General features: G+C 40.4%; 1 protein-coding gene and 1 pseudogene across 2 annotated transcripts in view; one reads left to right on the top strand and one right to left on the bottom strand.

The window, feature by feature from the left end:
* The first annotated feature begins 15867 nt into the window (after window positions 1–15867).
* Window positions 15868–16746, top strand: LOC139005583 (S-methyl-5'-thioadenosine phosphorylase-like; annotated as a pseudogene).
* Window positions 16747–17716: 970 nt separating this feature from the next.
* The window catches only part of GXYLT1 (glucoside xylosyltransferase 1), a 44754-nt gene continuing 37460 nt past the window's right edge, over window positions 17717–25010 (bottom strand). For both annotated transcript variants that reach the window (XM_070410416.1, XM_070410417.1), the window contains one exon: window positions 17717–23502. In XM_070410416.1, the coding sequence (XP_070266517.1) occupies window positions 23341–23502 (162 nt within the window). In that variant the 3' untranslated portion in view covers window positions 17717–23340. The remainder of the gene's footprint in view (window positions 23503–25010) is intronic.

The following is a 25010-nucleotide window of genomic DNA, read 5'->3' as shown; positions in this document are numbered from 1 at the left end:
CCTCCCCTCCTATTTCAAAACCAGATTTGCTTCTATAGCTTATAACAAAGAACTCCAACTGATTTGTGGCTTATGTGCATTTACTGGGAAGGGAGCTATGGCTTTTACCAGACTCTCACAGGGCCTCTCTGCCTTAGACACGAGCCTAATTGAGTCTCAATCCCAACTCTGTCTGTTCCATGCCTCATGACGTACTTTCCTCTTCTATAAAGCAGGATTAATAAAATCTACTTTGCAGTATTGTCATGAGGAATAAGCAATAATGCAGAGGACTGCCCATCATTCATGTACTTAAGTTTAATTCCCTTTTGTAGATTCCCTCAAATTATAAATAAAACTTAAGTTTCACTTTAAGAAATGGGGTTGTAAGGTGAGTTAATAAACAAGGATTGGAGACGACTTAGATATGTTTAATATTTGTAAAAAAAAATCAACTATTCTATGTTTACTAGGGATGTTTTGAAAACATAACTCAAATCTACAGAAAACTGAGATAAGATAGAGGATTCTATAACAATACAGGGAAAGACAATGGAAAAGCTGGATGTAAGAATTAAATGCCATTGTAGTTTAAGATCAGCACAGGTGTTGCATTTTTGGACTGACAGCACAAGGGAAGGCCCTGTGTCCAATATTTCTGAATTTCAGGATGGCATCTGGCAGGGCTTCACGCTATTTCATGGTGCCCTATGGACATGAGCGATGAGAGGTGTGTGCTGGGAGTGACTCAGCACGGGGGGGTCCATAACTGGTTAAATGACCACAGCCTAAATCACGAATTATAGATTGAGGGAGCAGGGTTTCAGAGTCATCATAGGACAATTTCCTTGGTCCTGTACACATGCTTATTGTTACTCAGTGAAGCCAATTAGCTCATCTAGTTATTTATTTGAAAATAATATATATATATATAATATGCTATATATACTATAGGCACTGATGATAATGGCTGAAAAAATATATATTCCTGCATTCGAGGATCTTATAAGTTAGTGAGCCAAAGAAGCCATGAATATTGTGGTTTGATAAATGCTAGGACTGAATAGTATGGCAGCTCAGAGGTGAGCTAACTTGCCCAGTAATAAAAGAGTCCTGGAAATGTCAGTCGAACCTTGAAAAGTAAGAAAGAATTTGCAGATTTAGAGAGAGAGAGAGAGAGAGAGAGCGGAAGAAGGGTATAGAGGGGATAAATGGTGATGGATGGAGACTTGACTTGGGGTGGTGAACACACAATACAATGTACAGACGATGTGTCGTGGAATTGTACACCTGAAACCTATATAATTTTGTTAAACAGTGTCCCCCCAATAATTTCAATAAAAAGAAAAAGTGTCACAGAACAATTCGTGCAATGACTCACCTTGAGATAAAGTGTGGACTGTTCCAAGAATTACATTCCTGGCTGTGTGTATGGAGCAGCGTGTATGAGGTGGGAGCAATGAGAGGTGAGAACGGAGGTGACATAAAGTGGTTGAGAGGATCACTAGTGACACTATATGATGTAAGAACCCATAAAGATCCTGGTGAGCCAAAGGATAGGCTACATACAAGAAATGTAATAGGGAGAAGTGGAAACTTCCTGATCTAACTACAGAAGAACAGGGTGGAGCGTGTGAAAAAGACAATCCGATTTTAGTTGATTACAGGATCAAGAATCGAACTTCATGGTGCAGCCCTTGCCATAAATTTTGTGTCATTGTATTTACCTTCCAATGTCCAAAGCACTTTAGACATGGAAGAAGGATCAGGTGTGTTCTGGGAGGTCTCAGAGGACAGACCTGGCCTGGGGAAGTGAGAGGAAAAAGCCTCCACTTGTCAAAACCGACACAGACTCACAGGTGGGGTGGGGAGGTTTTGTGTCGAAAATGTTCAAGCAGAGGCTTGTCTGTGATCATTTGGATGAATGTCTTCAAAGACCTTCATCCCGCTCTGACGAGGTGAGAAGATAAAAAATGAATAAGCAACGCCTGCCTTCTAGGCACTCCCAACGATATCATGCCCTACGTTCAGAGGTATATGCAAACTAACAAGCCTATTAAAATTATACTTTCACTTGAAACTGTTCTATGTTTGAGAGCTTATTTCCCCTAAATATTAGTTTTTACAACTCCTTGTGTGTAAAAGAAAATCTATGTCACCAAACTATCTTGTATTCCGTTGTGATTTACAACCTAACATAAGCAAAACCGCACTCTGACCGTAAAGATTAAAAAGCTGTTCTCTGGGTGGGCCACCCTGGGAACCCATCCAATAATCCAGGCTCCACGCTTTCTGTGAAATGGACTCGGATTTTGCCTCCAGCTGTATAATATAGAACCCTGTAGACAACATTTTTAAATTTACCATTAAAAGTCTAAGAACGTTTTCCAGACCCTACAGAAAACGACTCTTTGAGACGAGGGGAGTCACTTTTTCCATAGCACTAAACTGAAAAGGGCATGGTGGGTCAAAGTCTTTATACTCAGAGAGCACATTTATTAATTTATTTCCACTTTTATCTGAGAATGAACCACAGCAGTGGCGACCTACAATTTCTTACAGAAAGATTTGTCCTGAACAGATGCAAAATGGCCTTCCTACTCAGCATGCAGTATCTACTCTTCTACTGTGAGACCTTCATTTTGGATGCATATTTTCTGCAGGTCATGGATATTCTTTGCAACATTCACTTGACTTTGATCACCAATTTGACGATTTAGCCTCTATTTCAGAAAGCAGTCTCCAGTTTAGAAATACAGTCTTAAATTGAAAACTGTAGCAGATTAGTCAAAGCAAGGCAATTTTTATCTATTTTAGAATCTTTAGAGACTGGTAAGAATAGGAAATAGTTTTCCAACCTCCTCTTTTATATCAGGGAATTAGAGAAGTAGGGGAGGGAAGAAATAAACACAGCAATACTTAATATTTCTCATGAATGGAGTGAGAACCAAAAATATAGTTTGCAAAACAAATGATATCTACACTTCAGAAATAAGACAAAGTGTCATCTATAGGGTTTGGAAGTTTTACTCTGTCATGCTGATTCTATGAGATGTATTTAATTCTATATACTATAAATCATCAAACACTATTAAAATGAAATATAATTTGAAATTAATGATGCAAAGAATTTATTTCGGTTATCATTTAATCAAACTACTTTCATAATTTAGCTATTCACCTTGGCTTCTCAGAAACTAATGAAATCGCTTACCAAATGATGGGGGGATGGACTTTTGGATCTGCTCTTTACCACATGACTACCGCTATAACCTTGGACAAGTCACTTCACCTCCCTGGGCCCAAGACTTCATCTGAAAATACACAAAATAACACCTGCAGCATAGATTATGTTCATCTTTATGGCAAATACTTCTCAAGTGCTCACAAGAAATTCAATGAAAAAACAGGTAGGGTCCCTATCCTTATGAACTTACATTTTAGTGGGATAGGAAAATAAGACAGCACACAAATAATTACATGTCATGATGACCACATCTAATATATCTGACTCTGATCCCACCTCTGATCACCAACTCTGCACCCAATTCCAACATGGGGGAGAGGGTTTCTCCACACCACCAAGCAACTCTCCAATACCAGCTGGGTGTCCTATGGTTCAACTCAGTTCTGATACTATCTACCCTGAGATAGCATCTGATCCCACAGGTTAAGGATTCAGTACTACAAGACCACACCTCCCTCGTCAGATGCCAATCAAAAATCCAGGTTGTCATTTGCGCTGTCAGCAGCTATGGATTGGAGGTTACAATGACCCCCCTCAAGGGTTCAATTAATTTGCTAGAGTGGCTCACAGAACTTAGAGAAACATTTTACTTACTACATTACTGGTTTATTATAAAAGGATGGAACTCAGGAGCAGCCAACTGGAAGAGATGCCTGGGGCAAGGCATGGGGAAAGGGTGCAGACCTTCCATGCCCTGTCTAGGTGTGCCACTCTTTCCAAATCTCCACACGTTCATCAACACAGAAGCTCTTTGAACCACATCCTTTTGGGTTTTTATAGAGACTTCATATAAAAGGCATAATTAATTAAATCTTTGGAGATCCGCAAGTGATTCAACCTTCAGTCCCTTTTCCCTCCCCAGAGGTTAAGGGGATGGGAATGAAAGTTCCAACCCTCTAACCCAGTGGTCGGCAAACCATGGCTCTCGAGCCACATGCGGCTCTTTGGCCCCATGGCATGGGTCACGAAGTTTCAATCGCACTGTATGTGCGTGCCCACAAGTGGTATTTTGTGGAAGAGCCACACTCAAGGGGCCAGTTTGCCAACCACTGCTCTAACCCCTGATTGGTTCTCCTGGCAACCAGCCTTATCCTTAGGTAGGGTCCAAATGTCACCTCATTAACATAACAAAAGACACTTTTAACACTCTCAACACTTAGGAAATTCCAAGGGTTTAGGAGCTCAATTGGGATGATATATATATATATATACACACACACACACAATTTTATTTATTAAATATACTAGAGGCCCAGTGCACGAAATTCGTGCATTCGGTGGGGGGACCCTTAGCCCAGCTTGCACCCTCTCACAGTCTGGGAGCCCTCAGGGAATGTCCAACTGGTGGCTTAGGCCCACTCCCCCGGACATCCTTAGCACTGCCGCGGAGGTGGGAGAGGCTCATGCCACCACCACTGCACTCACCAGCTGTGAGCCTGGCTTCTGGCCGAGCGGCACTCCCCCTGTGGGAGTGCACTGGCAGCTCTTGTGCTGAGCGTCTGCCCCCTGGTGGTCAGTGCACATCATAGCAACCAGTTGTTCTGCCATTCGGTCGATTTGCATATTAGCCTTTTATTATGTAGGATATTTCTTACTAGGGGCCCAGTGCACGAATTCATGTCCCTTGAAGGAACTGTGGGCTGCGAGGCTGCAGTGGGCACAGGGGCAGGTCTCGGCCCATCCTCCACACCCCTGCCCAGCCCCTCCTGTTGCAGCCCCTGGTCCCCTGTCTGCCAGCAACCCCACTCCAGTTGCTGCCGCTCTCACATGCTAATGGCGCTGGCCCCGCTTGCACCCACTGACAGTGCCAAGTGATTGGGGCCAGTGCCAGCTGTGGGTGCAAGTGGGAGCTGCTGCCCTGATCACCCCTCAGGAGCAGGGGGAGGTGGAGAAGCCCTCAGGGGCAATCAGGGTTGGCAGCCGCCGCTCGTACCCACTGACAGCATTGAGCAATCAGGACGGTACTGGGCGCCAGCAGGGGGTGTGAGTAGCAGCTCTGGTGTCAGCTGTGTGTGCAAGCAGGGCCAGCGCCAGCAGCAGGTGCAAGCACTGGGCAGGACCATAGCACACAGGAGCAAACAATTTTCAGTAACCACCAGAAGCTCAACCCTATGACAGTGACCATGTTCCACGCTCTGCCACCTGCTGCCGACACCCCTCATGTTCCTCACGCACCCCCTGGTGGTCAGTGCACGTCATAGCAACCAGTTGTTTGGTTGTTCAGTTGTTCTGCCATTCGGTCTATTTGTATATTAGCCTTTTATTATATAGGAAGGAAGGATTAAATCACACTATCACACCACTGTTTGGGATACACACAGGGTAAATACAGAGAATAACAGGGTCCTATTTATATAGAGTGATTAGTGTTACAGTAAAGATAACAACAAAATAGGATCACATATATAAAGCACTTGGCACATAAAAGACATTCAATAAACAATAGGTTTTATTATTACATTGCTTCAGAACAAAGGCAGGGAGAAAACTCTGGAACACAAGTAGGTAGGATTTGAAATTTAAAGGAATAGCAGGCCAGATCATTACAAAAATTCTTTTACAAGATATCCAGAAAAACTGAGTGAAATATAACAGCCAGCCTATGTAATGCATAGCTAAATTCATTAAGAACTAATTAATTAATTATTTAATTAATCAATTAAAGAATAGCCCAGCTGATGTTGGCTAAGCGATGAACATCGACCCAGGAACCAAGAGGTCACTGGTTCGATTCCCAGTCAGGGCACATGCCTGGGTTACAGGATGGATCACCAGTAGGGGGTGTGCAAGAGGCAGCTGATTGATGATGTTTCTTTCTCATCAATGTTTCTATTTCTCTATCCCTCTTCTTTCCTCTCTCTCTCAAAAAATAAGTAAAACATATTTATAAACAAATAAATAAACATATGTATGTATGTATGTATATAAAGGAAATTTCCAAGGGTCAAGACTAAAAACAAGTGGTAACCCACAGTTTTAGACTGACACCAAAAAGCAGCTGGCCTCAAAATGATTTCCACTTTCCATTATCTAAAGGCTTGGGTTTTAATGATTGCTTGGGGACCGGAAACCAGGCCTTGAACTTGCAAAAGGTAGGGATTTGGAATTGGAGTTCCACATGAATTGCTCACCCTCAGTGAAAAAGAAGTCTAGAAAAAGGCTGCCCATCAGCAAAGAGGGAACACACGGAGATCTGTATGCCTTGGCACAGAGCCAGGGTGTTTAAAATAAACCCCTCCTCTCCCCTCCCCGCCCCCAAGATTCATAAGAACAGGCCTACCCTTATGCACTTGGGATTAAAATTCAGTCTCGGACTTTGGAAACTTCAAAACAATAAATTAACATATAAAGTTCAGGCAAACATGCTCTCATAATCCAAAATTACAAAACAAACCACCATGAGCAAAAGTCAGCAGAAAGAAGAAATTAGGCTCTCAATGACTTCAGCTATTGGAAAGATCATTTAGAGAATAGAAAATGAGAATAAGTAAAATAAGAAAATGACCCATAAGTAAAAATTGAGAAGAGATTACACTGATGATGGGGTAGAACACACACACAAAAGTTAATTGTAAATAAAAATTAAACTAAAAAAATTGGGGAGTGGGTGACTATAAAAATGTACAAAATTGTCTGGAGGATCTCTGAAATTGAGACAGATATTCTAAATTATAACAAAATGAAATTTATACATCACAAATTTTAGAAAGTTTCAAGACTAAAAATAAACTGCTGGAATAGCCTCTTTCTCAGTGAAATGAATAACATATATGGAAATAATTCTCTGCTTTATAAGTTATATTAGATAGAAGTAGCATACATTTTTATGCTTAACGAGAGGTCCGGTGCATGACATTTGTGCACTGGTGGGAGGCGGAGTGTCCCTCAGCCCAGCCTGCACCCTCTTGCAGTCGGGGAGCCCTCGGGGCATATCCAACTGCTGTGGAGGCGGGAGAGGCTCTCACCACCACCACTGCACTCCTCAGCTGTGAGCCCAGCTTCTGGCTGAGCAATGCTCCCCCTGTGGGAGCACACTGACCACCAGGGGGCAGCTCCTGCATTGAGCGTCTGCCCTGTGGTAGTCAGTGCGCATCATAGCAGTTGTTCTGCAATTTGGTCAATTTGCATATTAGCCTTTTATTACATAGGATAGGATAACTACTGGATGACAGAAAGCCTAGTGTATAGTACAGACCAAAAAAACAATCAAGATTTTAGAAAGAACTTCTTTCATTGGTATGGAAGCAGATAGAGCAGAAATTGTGGGAATTTCTTAATGTCTGTACCAGTATGACACTCCTGAGGCAAATTTGTAACTTTCAGATTGCTCCTTCTGTGGCCAGATGAAAAACAGAATAACAGGACACCAATGTATGTTCCAGGTTCAAGGGGGAAGACCCCGGTATAATAAAATAAGGAGTAAGTCATATGTTTTGGAACTGGCAGATGCTCTGACAATAATGCTGATGCATCCAGGGAGGCATCAAGGTCTTGCAGGATGATTCTTCCTTAGATCAGCACTGCCTAATTACGAATAATTGAATTATGGGCACTGCTTGTGAGGCTCTCATCATTTGTCTTATTGAAAATAACTCCAAAACCCACCCACACTTGAATTAATTCACTGGGAGTTATTGAAAGAGAAGTAAAACAGTTCAGCAGGCTAATCAGAAGGGCTGGGAGAGTGGGCCTGACAGCTGTACAATCAATTGCATACCGTGGCCCAGCTACATTGTGTAATATGTTATTTACTAGTATATGTCAATTGATCCTTCTGCCTCGTTTTCTTCACAGTGGAGCTGGAAAACATGTGCAGCTCAGACCTACATAGCATTCTGCTCATCTTAGCAACCCAGAGTGAACACCAGTACCAAAATATTGGCACCCGCCCAGCCGGTGTGTCTCAGTGGTTGAGTGTTGACCTGTGAACCAGGAGGTCATGGTTCAATTCCTGGTCAGGGGACATGCCCAGGTTGCAGGCTCCATATCCAGTGTAGGGTGTGCAGGAGGTAGCTGACCAATGATTCTTTCTCATCATTGATATTTCTATCTCTCTCTCCCTCTCCCTTCCTCTCTGATATCAATAAAAATATATTTTAAAAAAGAAAAGGTATCTTTTTACATGACAACATTGAGTAACAACCCATCTTTATCCACTTGTTGAACAGGAGCCATGGTAGGAATGAATGGGATTCAGCCTGGTTGGCATTAATATGAGAACCTTCTCTTCACTATATGCAGGCGAAAGTATCCAATTTATTCCCCGGGTCAATTAACACATCTCTGAAAATATTCTTTTTAAATGGACAGAATAATGATAAATTTTCAGACTTTTGATCACCTTCATATTTCTTCATTGAATCTTTTTTCATCCTGGAAAAATGGATATATGAATCTTAATTCTACAAAGGAGAGACTGACATAACAAGCCTCAAAGTGATTTCCACTTTCCATTATCTAAAGGCTTGGGTTTTAATGGCTGCCTGGTTCAGTTGGTTGGGTGTCATCCAGTGCACGAGATGGTTGCCAGTTTGATTCTCGGTCAAAGGCACATGCCCCATTTTCTAGCTATATCCCAGATTGGGGGTATGCAGGAGGCAACAGGAGGCAGCTGATCAACGTTGCACTCTCACATCGGTGTTTCTCTCTCTCTCTCTCTCTCTCTCTCTCTCCTTTCCCCTTCTCTCTCTAAAAAGTCAATGAAAATTAAAAAGGAACTTATAATAAAAATTTTATATTTAATGTTTTCTAAAAGCATCTATAGATATAAAAGGCTAATATGCTAAGTGTCCCTCCACCTGTCCGACCGGTTGCTATGACGTGCACTGACCACCAAGGGGCAGACACACAACAACAGGAGCTGCAGAGCTGCAGTGACTAGGCAGCAGCAGTTCTCAGGTGACACAACCCAAAACTGGAGAGGAGGGAGCCTGATTCCTCATGGGGCCAGGCGATTCCACCTTCAGCAATGGGTTATGTTGTTGCTGGGGCACTATCAGCCCCAAATCTGGTTTATTGCACACTTGCGTTTGTGTTCCACACCATGTATGACAGCAACTTTGCGGAGTGCCCTCTTGCACTCCGGGACCCCTCGGGGGATGTCGGAGAGCTGGTTTCAGCCTGATTTTTGCAGGCCAGGCCGAGGACCCACTTGCCAGAGGACCCTTCTCACTCTGCCAACACCCTTCGAGATATGGCACCACCCCAGGTATGGCCAGCCAGGGAGGGACCACGGGAAGTTGGCTCTAGGTTTTTTTTGTGTTTTTTTGTTTTGTTTTTAATATATTTTTATTGATTTCAGAGAGGGAAAAAGAGATAGAAACATCAATGATGAGAGAGAATCATTGATGGGCTGCCTCCTGCATGCCCCACAATGGGATCAAGCCCACAACCCAGGCATGTGCCCTTGACTGGAATCGAACCTGAGACCCTTCAGTCCGCAGGCTGACACTCTATCCACTGAGCCAAACCAGCTAGGGCACCAGGGCCTTTTTTTGCTTTGCAGGAGAGGTTGTGTTTTTCTGTAGACAAGTGGGCACATGTTTGAAATAAATTATGTGAATGTCAGAAATTAATTTTACAGATGATATTTTTGTATGAAAAAGTTGTTAAATTATCAGCAAACTTGAAAATGCTTTAAAAATAAACATTTTGTCAAATTTTTTTGTGCGGTGTAGCATATCATTAAAGAACTGTGGACGTAGTTCTAGCAAAAGGAAAAGTGTGAGACATATATTGTCCTCCTGAAACCTTGGGTAGTAAAACATACATATAGCACCCCCTCAAATTGCCCACTTCAAATAACTTGAAATGATATTAATACAAAAAACAAAAACAAAAAACTAGAGAAATTTCCTTTAGAAAGAGAATTAAGTGATTCATTCAGTAGTTACCTATTTTCTCCAAAAAAGACAATATAGTAATAGGAAAAGGAAGAATAACAGCAACAACAAAAGCAAAAGGATGCAAATAGTGCATGTTGCTTTGAGGATAAGCTTAGGAGCGCTTAAGTCTGCTTTGCCACTTGTTAAGTCACTTTGCCTCAGACAAATAACATATTGTCTTTCTGTTTCCGCCTATGTAAAGTGGGGATGGTACTATCTAGCTCCTAGAACTATCAAAAGATTTCATGAGATGATAAATAAATATAAAGCAAAAACATCATACTTAAAGCTCAGTGTTAGGAAAGGCTTAGCTCCTTGAATAAACTCATGTGTGGGGTAGGGCAAGGAGCTTAAAAGTGCCAGAGTTTAGCTAAATGCGTCTCCTACATGTAATTAAAAGTCACTAAAAATGTACAGGAAGTAAAGTGAGAAGCACAGATAGAAAAGAGAATTTAAACTCCTTATGTTAAAAACAACAAATTGCTGAATTAAACATAGTGACCTGAACTAGCATGTACCTTTGCTTCCTCCACAATGACGTAAAACAGGAGACATAAACCCACGAGGACAAAGGGCAAGGAAAACAGGAAAGGAGAATGAGAGCAGCAACAAAGAACTGAAAACAAATGTGCCGGGAGCCGGTCCATCCTTGCTGCTTGACACAGTCGCTGCAGAGAAGAAACATCTGCACAGCGTATGTTTCGGGGGACCTGGCGTATGTGGCATACTGTTCTTGATATGTTTGCTCCCCTTAGCGCTATGTGTTTTAACCAAGGTCACCTCTCCGAGAAAGATTGTTTCCCCGGGTAGGGATTTTTCCCTGAGGTTAGGGAGGGGATACAACCCCTTAATTAAGTGCCAGGCGGGTAGTTAAGCTACATAATCTTTATTTCCTGGAATGGAGATAAGAAACGCCCTAACCTTTGTAATAGAAATTGACAGGATTAAAATCGGCTGGTATAAATACGGATGTAACAAGACAATAAACATCAGATCCTCATCAGCTCCTCATCAGCTCCTAACCAGAACTCCGACCAGAACTTTGGCTGGAGATCCTGGCTAGAGGTCCTGACTAGGCTGCTGATCAACTGAAGGCTGTCTTCGTGTCATTCCTTCTTCGCCGACTCCGTCCACACCTTTGGGGACCCCTGGACCCGCTGGGATTGGACCCCAGCAACTGGCGCCCAAAGTGGGGCACGAACCCACGACCCTGAGATTAAGAGTCTCATGCTCTACCGACTGACCCGCTGGGATTGGACCCCAGCACAAATGAACAAGAAGTTCTGGCTTTTTTTTTTTCTTTCTCTCTGAAAGGTAAGCAGGCAATGGGAAAAGCCCAGAAATAAACTATCTGAATCAAAGAATCCTGGAGAAATATCAAGAACTGAGTACAACGTGCAAAGTAGGAGAACTTGTAGACACCACAAGTTCGAATTAGCTAAAGCTGTTAGACCCCACCACCACCTCCACCTTCAAGTCCTTGTTTCTTACACAATGGCAGAAGCCTGCAGGTTAACTGGTTACAGGGTTTGAACAAAAAGGCTCTAAGACTCTGAATTTGGGTACATCAGGCTCAACTGATGGTGAGAGGCACATAACCAAAAAAAAAACGGGGGAAGGATGAGTTAAGTCAAAGGCAACAGTCCTCTTCCCCCACTTACCAGGTAAATCAGGCTCTATCTACATAAATGAGAGTTCCTTTCTGAGAAGCCTAATCAGCCCAAGAAAACAAATCTATCTTTACTGAATCAGGAGTTCCTAGTAACAGCACAGATTACCCTACAGTAAAGCCCATCAGCTGATAAGTCTCAACCACCCACAGAGCTTCCACTCAACTCCTAGGGCCTCATATTAAATATGATAAAGAGAGTCAAGGAACACCAGACATTAGAAAGCTTCCACTCGACATGAAAGACCAAAACAAAGGCTAAGAAGAAACTTTGTGACTGAGATAATGCAAAAATCATTAATGTTCTTGCGGTGATGAAACAGTGCATCTTTGAAACAAAAACAAGATGCTATTAAAAGGAACATTCAGAGAGCAAACAACTGTTTTTGGATACTAAAAATATGAAGACAACTGAAACACAGAATAGAAGTGTGGAAGATGAGTTAGACATAAAAAATAAGAGAAAAAGGACCAGATTATTAGGGAACCCAACCAGGCCATACAATAGCTGAAAAAATGGGTGTTTCAAAAAAAAGACAGAAGTCACAAAGAAAATACTCAAGACAATTTCCTTCAAGGAATGAAGTACCAAAGGTCCAAATCAAAATATTTAAGTACCCAGCACACTGAAGGGAAAAAGGCTCACACTGAAGTGCATCACCAGGAATTTCCAGAACTCCACGGCTTCCCCAGCAGAATGAAACAAAAAGAACCCCAGGAAAAAAAGAGATCAGATTCAGGAAAGAAAATCAGGCCACACACAAGAGCTCAAGAATCAGAGTTCCATCAGCTATCTCAACAACAACGTGATGGTTAACGGTGTATGTACACAGTTACTGGGCCAAGGGGTCTCCAAGATTAAACATTTTTGCCAGGTGTGTCTGTGAGAGTGCTTCTGGATGAGATTAGCACTTCAATTGGACTCAGTAGACTGCCCTCCCCAATGTCAATGTGCATCATCCAAGCCACGGAGGTCCTGAATAGAACAAAAGGTGGAGGAAAAATACCACATGATCTCACTCATTTATGGATAATAAAGACCATTATAAACTGATGAACAAAAATAGATACAGAGGCAGTGCAGCATCGAACAGACTGTCAAACTACAGTGGGAAGGCCGGGGAAGGCTGCTGGGCGGGGGTTTGGGGGGAGCGTAAGAGATCAACCGAAAGACTTGTATGCATGCATATAAGCATAACCAATGGACACAAGACACTGGGGGGTAGGGGAGGCCGGGGGAAAGTGAAGGAGAAAAACAAAAGGAGACATATATAATACTCTTTGTAATACTTTAAGCAATAAAACAAAATTAGAAAAATAAAAAAGTGGAGGAAGAAGGAATTTGCCTTTTTATCCCCGCCTTATTGCTTGAGTTGGAACATCTCATCTTACCTTCTGCACATGGACTGGGATTTTTTGCCCCCAGCTTTACTGAGATATAATTGTATATATTTAATGTATACAACATGATGTTTTGATACACATATACATTGTGAAATGGTTACCACAATCAAGCTAACAAACCCATTAGCTCACAGTTACCATTTTGTGTGTGTAGTAAGAACACTTCAGATCTACTCTCTTAGCAAATTTCAAGTATACAGTATTTCTAATTATAGTCATCAAGCTGTACATTAGACCTACAGAATTTACTTTTTTAATTTTTATTTTTGACTTGAGAAACACTGACTTGTTGTTCCACTTATTTATGCATTTATTGGTTGGTTCTTGTATGTGCCCTGACTGGGTATGGAATCTGCAGCCTTGGTGTATTGGGACAATGCTCTAATCAACTAAGCTGCCCGTCCAGGGTGAAATTACTCTACTTATAAACTAGAATTTTGTACTTTCTAACCAACATCTCTCCATTTCCTCTAGCCTCTGGTAACCACCATTCTATTCTATGCTTTTGTAAGTTAAACATTTTTAGATCCCACATATAAATGAGATCATGCAGTATTTGTATTTCGGTGACTTTTCCATGTGGTCATAAATGGCAAGATTTCCTTCTTTTTACAAGACTCAATAATATTCCACTATATATATATATACTAGAGGCCCGATGCACGAAATTCATGCAAGAGTAGGCCTTCCTTCCCCTAGCTGCCGGCACTGGCTTCCCTCTGGCACCTGGGACCCAGGCTTCCCTCACAGCCCTGGCTTCATCCAGAAGGTCGTCTGGTCTAATTAGCATATTATGCTTTTATTATTATAGAATATATATATATATATATATATATATATATATATATATTCAGCTCCTTTATCCATTCATCCATCCACAGACACTTAAGCTGTTTCCATATCTTAGCTACTGTGAATAATGCTGCAAAGAACATGGGAACGCAAGTATTGCTTTGAGATACTGATTTCATTTTAGATTGGGATTTACACCATCATTTCCACTTGTTCTCAGGCCTTTGGACTTGGAGTGACTTACAGCACCAGTTTCCTGGGTCTCCAGCTTGTGGGCAACTGATCATAGGACTATTCAGCCTCCATAATTGCATAAACCAATTCCTTATAGATATAAATATAAACCCCCCTCCCCCGCACCCAGAGAAACCTAATACAAACAATATAGAAAGTTAAAAAAAACAATAAACCAATGTTTTGAAAATTTGAAAAAACAAATTGCTCAGAGTCTATAAACAGCCAAATTATTCAATAGGGCAAATACAGACTAAAACATTTTCAGATGTGAAAAGTGTCTAAGTGATTGTTTTCCCTTAATATATATTCTTTTCTTCTTCAGCAGCAGCAGTTGACATGACAAATTTTATCTGGGCCCATATGAAGAACATGTAAAGATATCCCAACCTCCATTGCAGCTAGAGAGTCCATGACTAGGTTTTGAGCCAAAGGAATGTAATCTGTGATACTCCCCAAAAATGGTATGAAAGCTGGAGACAGGCTCTTTCCCTTCCATTTCTTCCTCCCTGCTATCTGAAAGTAGACATGCTAAGTGGAAGCAGAAATACATTCTTGTACCACTGGTAGAAGCCTTTTACTGGAGATGACAAAGGAGCAGGCAAGAGAGAGATTGAGTCCCTGAGCACAGTGGAAACTCCAAATTAGACTTGACAACCACATTGATGTGATAGAGAAATGAGCTTCTATCTTTAAGTCACCATTATTTTGGACTTCTGTCACTTGTAGTCAATTCTCATCCTAGGTAATCTTACCTAATACACAAGTTTATGAAGGTTTTCTTTGCAGGTTACTAAATTCTATAAATATGGATATAAAACATGGTACTTATTTATTGCATTGTTCAAATCCTCTGAATACATGTTTATTTTTGGTCTTGATGTGCAAATTCAGAAAGAAGTTTATTCAAGATTGACAAAATGATGGTGGCTTTAACAATATCCTATTTTCTGGGAGATTTTGCTATACGTAAACTTATATGTTTGATATATAAGAATTATTGTGTATTTTGGTAGATTACTGTACAAAATTATTTAAAATATTACCGTATTTTTCCATGTATAAGATGCCCCCATATAAGATGCCCCCCAGTTTTCCAACCCAAAATTAAGAAATCAAAATTTTAAACATTTTGCTGGTTTTCCTCTTAAGGCCTATCTTCTTTTTTGGCATCTTAAGGAGTTGTTCTTCCTGTTTTCTCTACTGTCTGATCATACACTCAGTGGGAGGAGGTCCAAATTGCCTCTCTGCAGCTCTATTTCCATGCTCTTTTGCATAGCTGATTACATTCAGTTTGAATGTTGCAGAGTAAGACAATCGCTTACCAGTATTTATCTATATTTTTTGACCTCTTTATGGGCTCAGAACACTCAGGTCCCTATTGCATCTGTGCACTTTCCACCTCCACTTCTAATTACTCACCAGCTGACGTCAGTAACAATAAGGCTTGTGATTGGAGGAAGCCTGTTTGACAAGGTATGGGCAGCTACGCACTCACAGGGTTCCCTCCTCAGCTGACTTCCATGTGTAAGATGCCCATTGGATTTTCAGTCTAACGATTTTAGAAAAAAATAGCATCGTATGCATGGAAAACTACGGTACTATGGGCTCTGCTTCTCTGCCCCCGTGCCCACTCAGCACCTCCTCCTGGTGCAGATATGGCCTCAGGTGCCACCCCCTACAGCTATGAAGATTGGAATCATTGGTGCAACAGGCCTGGATGATCCAGAAATCTTAGAAGGAAGAACCAATAAATACGTGGATGCTTCGTTTGGCAAGCCTTCTGATGCCTTAATTTTGGGGAAGACAGAATGCTGATGGCGTCCTCCTTGCAAGGTATGGGGCCTTCAAAAGTCAACTATCGGGGGAACATCTGGGTTCTGGAGGAGGAGGGTTGTACTCCTGTCATAGAGACCACAGCTTTTGGTTCCTAGAGGGAAGAGATTCAGGTGGGTGATATTGTCATTATTGACAAGTTCATCAACAGGACCACCATGAGGCCTCAGACCTTCTATGATGGGAGTCACTCCAGTGCCAGAGGAGTGTGCCATATCCCAGTGGCTGAGCCATTCTGCCCCCAAACCAGAGAGGTCCTCATAGTGACTGTTAAGAAGCTAGGATTCTGGTACCACTCCAAAGGGACAGTGCTCACAATTGAAGGACTTTGTTTTAGCTCATAGACAGAAAGCTTCATGTTTTGTACCGTGTGTGGGGCGGGGGGGGGGGGGGGGGGGGGGGCAGAGGGGGGGTTGGGGGGGTGGATATTATCAATATGACCACAGTTCCAGAGGTGGTTCTTGCCAAGGAGGCTGGACTTTGCTATGCAAGTGTTTATGGCAACAGATTAGGATTGCTGGAAGGAGCACACAAAAAAGTGGTTTCAGTGGGCCAGGTTTTAAAGACCCTGAAAGAAAATGCCAATAAAGCCAAACGTTTGCTCCTTACGACCATACCTCAGATAGGTTCCGTGGAATGGTCAGAAACCCTCCACAACCTGAAGAATATGGTCCAGTTCTGTTTTATTACCAAGGCATTAAAATATAGCAGGTTGCCCAGAAGATAGGACTTTCTAATTCTAATCATTTGGGGAATTCCTGCTTAACTTGAAATGTGGAAACGCTTTCATGCTTTTGCTCACTAAGAACACGTGATCAGACCATGCCAATGTGAAGGATGCCTTCTGAAAGACAGACTGCTTCAAAAAAACAAGGAAAGCAAAGGACCAGTAAACATGTGGCAAATTCCTACCCTTTAGAAAAAAGACAAGAAGACACCATTCACCCTTCCCCCATTAAATTCAAAACAATAAAAGGTGGGAGGTGACAGTTTCCCCTATTGACAAGGATATGAAGACAAAAAATAAAAATAACAAAATAAAAATATTACTTTGTCCCATTTTAAACTTTGGATCTTGATTTTACTTTTTCCAATAGTACATTTTCTTTTGGTGTGTTTTTATTCTTCTATGCCTTTCCCCCATTCCTTTATTTTCCCTTTTCCTTATATACTTACACACTTTGCTGAGGAATTGCAGGATTAACCTGAGAGAGTTCTGAAAGCTAATTCTTTCAAGGGAAGTTAGGCCTGACGGAAATTCTTCATCCAGCCTCATGGTTAAGCATTTAGAAATATGTTGGGGGGGGAAAAAAAAAAAAAGAAATATGTTGGGATTATTCTGCCCCTGGTGAGTGGCACCTAACTTACTGTGCCAAACCTTTCTATGTCAACAATTTAATTTTCAATTATCTTTTCTGGTCCTAATTTATCAGCTTTTTAATGGCATCCTTCTGATCTTCAACTTGTTTCTTAGGCCCAACTCTCTTTTTATCATGTCATTTTGCGGTCAACCATAAGGAACTCACGGCCTTTATAAGTTATTCTACAGTACGAAGCACTTGAGGAAAATCTATCTCTTAGGATAGAGCTACTGGACTCCGAGTTATCAAGCATCCTAACCCTAAACATTCCAAAGCTGTTTATGATTTCTAGAATAACTCAGACACATCATTTGGAGAAATTAAACATTTATTGAGATGGGGTTTTTTTAATAACAGCAACTGTTTCTCAACAAAAAGATGAGTTGAACTCACCCAAAACAAACCGAAGCAACTTTCCACTATTCTCAGGTAATAGTGGCATCTATAATCTTATATTCCCCTTTAATAAATGTCAAGATACATAAAATACTTGGAGGAAGACATCCAAATTATTCTAAAACCACAATATTTTAAGGTAAAAAGCAGTTTAAGGGTGGTAATCTCTGCATATCACAGTACACCAGAGGCCTTCTGCAGCTTTACAAACATTCTACTCAAATAATTAAAACATTTATGCAAAATGCTTGTAAAAAATGGAAACATCTGCAACCTTTCCCAGTGTTTGATTTTGGGAACAGGTGCAAACCATCTCCTTCATAGATCTTCTCTTATAGCACCCATCAAAAACCATTGGTCCAGCTCTCAAATAACGAATACGAAGCATGTGTGTTCTGCTAAGTTTTGAATAAACGATGTATTCTACAGCTATACTACAAGCCCTGAATTATTTTAGCACATTCCAATATTCCCTGAAGAGATTTTATACAAAAGTTGAAAATAGCTATTTTCCATCATAGTCAAAGTCAATTTACTTTTTACGCAACGTACACGGTTGCATTGTGTTCAATTTTTACACGCAGTTGCTATGGTGTTGGGTGCGTGAATATGCTCACATATTCAGACTGTACATATACTAAACATAATCAATGGCTCCACAGCAGTTAAGTTTGATATCAAAATGTCTGACCACAGATCCTCCAAATAACACTCACAGAATTAGTAGTGAGAGAATTTTTCATTTTTCTTCATATATTTTCAATGGCTGTTTTAAAACTCAGACTACAGATAATTCTAAAGAAATAAATCCCATTAGACACTTGGAATTGTTGATAGATGAGGTGACGATACATATTTTCCATTTAAAAATGAGTGTGACATTGATTTATAATCAACTTCAAACTGCCTAGTCCAATATGCTATTTCATGTTCTCCTCATGATTCTATTGCTAGATAGTTGATTTAACATCATATTCCTTTTCAGTTTTACAAAAGAACATTCTTGTACCACCTTTTAGAGTTGTCTTAAGTTTATGTAACATTATAACTTAGTTTTAAAAAATCTAGTTTCATGTTCAATGAATTAAGAAACAATAAACATCAGAACAGTTCGGCCAGAATTTAACAGGCAAAAAAAAGGTTGCTTTGGCAATGTATAAGAAGATAACTGTTACATACAAATCATTCTTTAATCTACTTTTATTAAATATTAAAAGGCGGTTGTTTTAAGACACTTGAAATTACATTTAATAAATGGATAACTGACCCCACACTTAACATATTGCTCCCCTACTTTTCTTAATTTACTCTAAGGAACCAAAAAAGCTATTTTTAAAAAAACAGATCAATAGTCATTCTAAACACCTCAAAGAGGTTCTGACTACGACTAAGGACGATCAGCACGACCATATTACCTACAATATAGACTGCGGAAAAAGACAGCGAGTACTCTCTTAAGGTCTTTCCCTTTCATGTATTTCTGCTATCTCCCGTTCTCTTGAATCCATTCATACCAGTTCAACTGAAAATATGCTATTGAGTCAACAGATGTTGATTATTTAAGCTGCCACTCAAGGGAGGGCGATGATTCCCAAACCTGGCTTCCTATCAGCATCATCTTGGAAAAATGATGCAGAAAGTTCCTGGGCCCCTTCACACCTATGAAACCATCCCTCCACCCTAACCTCTCCGGTGACTCTGTGTGGTGGTCTTGCGTAAGCCAATATTCAGGATGACTAAAAGGACAATGCTAAGGGAAGATGCTTGTCATTGTGTTTCCACTGGCCCTACCTCATAAACTGGAATCCAGAAAATAATAATAATGAAAATAATGTTCAATCATTAGCTCTAAATAAGTGAGTAGTGACTGGGAAACAACTCTAGCATCAACAAATCAAACAAGGGAGCTGTGCTGCCTGCTCCATGAAGCCAGCACCCCGACCCCGAGGGCCCAGCACTGCACTGGAGGAAGGCGGCGGGCAGAGGCACAGGGTGGGGGCTACAACTCCGCCAGTGACTGTTTCCACACCATTTCTCTCCATCACTCCACCTCGATTCTCCCACTCTCATTCCATCTTTTCTTACTCTACCTTTTGCCATTCTCACTCTCATTCCCATCTTTCCTTCCTTTTCTCACTTCCTCTCTTTTCCTTCTTTTTTTGGTCATTCACTTATATTATTCTTTTCTCTGCTTTCTCTTCCTTAAAAACTCTTCCTTACCTCATATAAGCAAATTAATACTGGAGATGCCATGCATGTCAGAAAACATTCAGCCGAAGGGGACGACAGGGAAAGCAGACCTTCCACAGCAACGCTGATGGACGTGCATGACAGAGGCCATGCAGAACATTTTCAAATCCATTCTCTCTTGAGTCTCAAAACTTCCTAACTCATGACTGCTGGGTCTCATGAGGTTGGAAGGGCATATTCATTACTTGCAAACCCAAGGCACAGAGAAGGTTAAACAATTAACCTGGAGTCCCTTAACCAGGAAGAGAATACAGACCTAGTTCACAGTCTGATTTTCTTCACATTACACCACTAACATCTGACTGGAGGTAAGATGAGAGAGCAGCAGTAAGCAGTAATATTACTTCAGGCTCTAAAGCAGGGGTCCTCAAACTACGGCCCGCGGGCCACATGCAAATACAAATATTGTATTTGTTCCCGTTTTGTTTTTTTACTTCAAAATAAGATATGTGCAGTGTGCATAGGAATTTGTTCATAGTTTTTTTTAAACTATAGTCCGGCCCTCCAATGGTCTGAGGGACAGTGAACTGGCCCCCTGTTTAAGAAGTTTGAGGACCCCTGTTCTAAAGCATCCAAAAGTAACTAGGTTACCTAATACATTCTAAACTATTCTTCATGGGGGGGGAAGGGGGGTCGTATGTATTTTTTTCTTTTTTAAAATATATTTTTATTGATTTCAGATAGGAAGGGAGAGGGCTAGAAACATCCATGAGAGAGAATCACTCCCGCACGCCCCCTACTAGGGATTGAGCCCGCAAACCGGGCATATGCCCTTGACTGGAATCGAACCTGAGACCTTTCCGTCTTCAGGCCGACGCTCTATCCACTGAGCCAAACCAGCCAGGGCTGTATTTTCTTAAAATGTATCACAATATATATTTCTAAAAGTTTTCCATATTCTTTTAAGATAACTACTTCATACAAATGAAGTGCGACTATATTTTAGTCAATCCACTTTGGTAATACTGTAGCCCAGAGATAGTTCTGAGGTCAGAATTGTTCTAACAAATGGACTCAAAAAATATACAATGTAATTTATATAAACTGCATAGGTATACTATTTTATAAAAAGAAATGTAATATTCTCTAAGTTATCCTATAATTTAACCTCATTAATGCTAAGAGCTGCATTTCTTGAGAATTCTCAAGGAAAAAGTTACCTTACCTAAAGTCAGAAAACTCATTTTAATATTTTTATGGACTTTCTGTGATATTCCAAGTTTTAGGTAAAATAGTCCATAAGTGGAAAGTTTTCACCATAAACCAATTTATGGTAAAAGACCCAATTAGGCCAGATCTGAATAAACCAGGTGAGGAATCTTCCAACTGATGGACAATGTAGAATGTGTGGCAATGTAAATAAGCCACATGTGTGAGACCAGAGTATACAGCGCAGCTGGATTCAACTATGACCACACTCTACATGGTCCCAATCATATCAGAGCCCACGGGGCTGAGATTCTCTGTTCACTGAGGAAATTAAACCTAAGGAACTTGCTTAGAATATAAATTCATATGCTGTCAATAACCCAAGTACTTCCTCTAATATTTCAGAATCACAATTATAATCCACCAACTATGCTAAGAATTATGATATCCTAATTTCAACCTTCAAGTTGGCAAAATGATTTCCAGTGGTTCCCAAACTAGCTGACATCAAAATCACCTGAGGTGTTTATTAAAAATAGAATCATAATGTGACTTATTTTTGCGCCCTGATTCTAACATTGGAGACAATCAGGAATCTGCTTAAAGACTTAAGATGCATTTAATATGGAGGAAGTATTCTGTCATTGTAGTTACTGAACTGTTCACGGTGCTGAAATAACATGCTGTCTGGGATTTTCTTTAAGATACTTTAGAAAAAAGGGAAAAGGATAGATGATGCAAATATGGCAAGATATTGTTAAGTGCTTGATCCGGACAAACAGCACCACTGTATTCTCTCTACTTCTGTGTAATTTTTAAATCTCTTCATTAAAAAAAAAAGGTTTGCAGACCCCAATCCTAGACACAGTGGGCCAGAAAGGGTAAGCCCCGGCATCCATTCTCAACAAGCTCTCCCCAAGAGTCTAATGCAGCCAGGCAGGCAATGGTCTTATTTGGGGACCGTTAACAACAACCTTCTATATACCCTCCAAACTTAGAAAGGGGTCAACAACACTGAGAAGTCTATTTTCAACATTAAAAAAAAAAAACTGTCTTAAGTGATGTTCAAAAAGGGAAGCTATTCACATTGACCCAAACTACTTTCCTGTAGTCAGAGGTACTGGTTTTCTTAAACCCAATCATCCATGACAGTTGCTTAAATTAAGGCTCTATATATTTGCTTCTTCAAATATATCTTGCAAATATATTTTGAGGTAGAAGAAAAAAAGTTAAATGACCACTTTCTCCTGCTCTGTTGTAACTAAAATTACTGTTCACAGAAGTACAGAGCTTAATGCATTTTGGTCCATCACATAGGTATACTATTTAGGTTTTCATTTTATTTTCATTTCTTTTTCTGCTTCCAGAATGCCCAGTAAAGCTGAAATTCTTCATTTAAAATGATAAAAAAAAAAATTTTCAAAATATTTAACGATCTTAGATCTGAGTTTGGCAAGACAGTTAAAAATATACACATGAAAATACTATATTTCACAAGCATACACACAGACTAAAACACAATTTTCACTGTTTTCCCTCTTTCTTATACAGCGCCATCTTAAACGTGCAGTTTACTTGTAATCTAAAAATAACTTTAAACATGATTGTCACAAAAAGATTTTAAAACAGAGATGAAATCTATGAAGGCACACATGGATTGTCAATGGTTACATCACATTTCTTTAGAAACAGAATCTTTTCTGCTCCTGTAAACGTTTTTCTCACGTATTTAAAGTGAGGTTAGTGCTGACAAAATTATTGCTATACTCAGTTTGCAACCTACTGTGTATGAGGTACATCTTCTCCATTCATACACCCGCCCCTTCTACTGTTCCTACTCACTTGAGCTTAACAGTCAACCAGTCTATAGGCCACAAACAATTCAATATTTTCATCAATACTGGAATGACAGCAAATAACATTATAAAACGTCAGAGATGAAAAATGTCTTCTTATTGGAGTCAAGACTTTAATTTATTCTTCATTAAATGAGTATATTGCTCATTCAACTTCCTCAGGAAAAAGAAATTATTCTGAAGATGAATAATTCTTTCCTGAACACTTCATCCAAGACTATTCCTTCACATTTCCTCTAACATTTTGTTGGTTTCATTCATTTGACTCAGTAGTCTCCAAGAATCACCTTTCCTTGGGTGGTCTATCATAGCGGTCCTGGATGCTTTTGGTTAGCCGTTTGATAAATATTTTGTAAATTTTCCCGCAGTATGTATGCACTGTCTTTTGCAATTCCAGTTCTAAAGGTTTTAATAAGGAACGGATGTGGTCATCTTCAAAAGAACACTAGAGGAAGAAAATAAAAAGACAAATATAAATATGTAATTAATTCTAAATAACTTCTTCAATCAATTTAATATTGACAACCTCCATTTAAAGTCTCATAAAAAGCGCCCTGGCCAGTGTTGCTCAGTTGGTTGAGCACTGTCCCATGCACTGAAAGGTCGCTGGTTCCATTTCTGGTTGGGGCACATGCCCAGGTTGCCAGCTCAGTCTGCAGTCAGGGTGTGTATGGGAGACAACCGATAGATGTTTCTCTCTCACATAAATGCTTCTCTCTCTTCCCCTCTCCCTCTCTCTCTAAAATCAATAAAAACGTATTTTAAAATAAGCAAAGTCTCACAAAAGCATTTCCTCAACAAATATTTTCAGTGAAATAAACAGAACTATGGTCTCACAATCTGGAGGAGGAGGAAGTAATGGTAATCACTAGGGCAGCAGGGGGAGCTTTCCTCAGCAAGGACAATGGAGGCAGGGCAAGCCAAGGCAGGAGTTCTCACGTGCTCAGGGACAGAGAATACCCGGGATTCTAAGGACTGTGAGATGACAACCACAAGCTCGGAGAGAAACGAACAAAAGCCCCAAATCCCTCCGATGTGAACATAGCCTGAAGTCACTGCATTCTTCCATCACGTAATGCGAAGTGCCCGGAGAGTTGTGCAGTACACAACTGGCATCTAGGTGTTCCCACATGTGCCTAACCTGACTGCAGGCCTCTTTCCACACCGCAGGCTGTGCCTGGCTCATCTTCACTTCCCTTCTCTGCCTGGTCCTCATCTTTACAGCTCAGTTCAAGTGTCAGCTCCTCTGAGAAACCTCTCCTGACAGTTAATCACTCCCTCCCTCGTCATTGGCACACCACTCAGTACAAGGACTTTCAGGAAGGTCATGCTCTGTATATAAGACTGCAGATTGAAAGGCAGCAAATAGCAAGGCTATGATGACCACAATTAAATAACTCAAGGCATTTTCAAAGAACAAGACATGTTTTTAAAATATGGCAGAATGGCAGTTCAATCCAGCAAATGCTGGGTACAATCATGGCTATGGCGAAGAAGGTAGTGTAGGAGTAAGTACTCAACTCTCTTGCTGAGATAGTTATGCAAATATAAGCAGGGTGTGTGAAGTAAATCAAAGTTAACACAGAAATACCAAGAAATATAATAATTCAGGATGATATACATTAAGCAGAAAATACCTTACAGAGCAATAAAATACTTTGTTCCCATTTTGAATTTGCAATTTTTAATCTTAATATTTTTATTCACTCAACAACTAATATTTAAGAAATATGTATGGACTGTAAAAATTGATTTGCTGGCAGATATAGCCATGCATTTACAATTTTAAAATGATACACATTCTTTGTAATTCATATTGTTCACTGTATTCGATGGCTATGACTAAGCGTCTGTCTAAAACTTGCATAAATACCTTTGAATGCAATTCTTTTAAAAATTACACTTCTCACTGAATTATAGATAAGGGAAGATAAAACACTAACCAAAAGCACC

This window comes from Myotis yumanensis, unplaced genomic scaffold, assembly GCF_028538775.1.
Source record: "Myotis yumanensis isolate MYYU_CA2020_CCGP unplaced genomic scaffold, mMyoYum1.0.hap1 SCAF_3, whole genome shotgun sequence".
Classification (NCBI taxonomy): domain Eukaryota; kingdom Metazoa; phylum Chordata; class Mammalia; order Chiroptera; family Vespertilionidae; genus Myotis; species Myotis yumanensis.
Note: the sequence above shows the minus strand (reverse complement) of the source record. Positions and strands in the feature narration are given on the sequence as shown.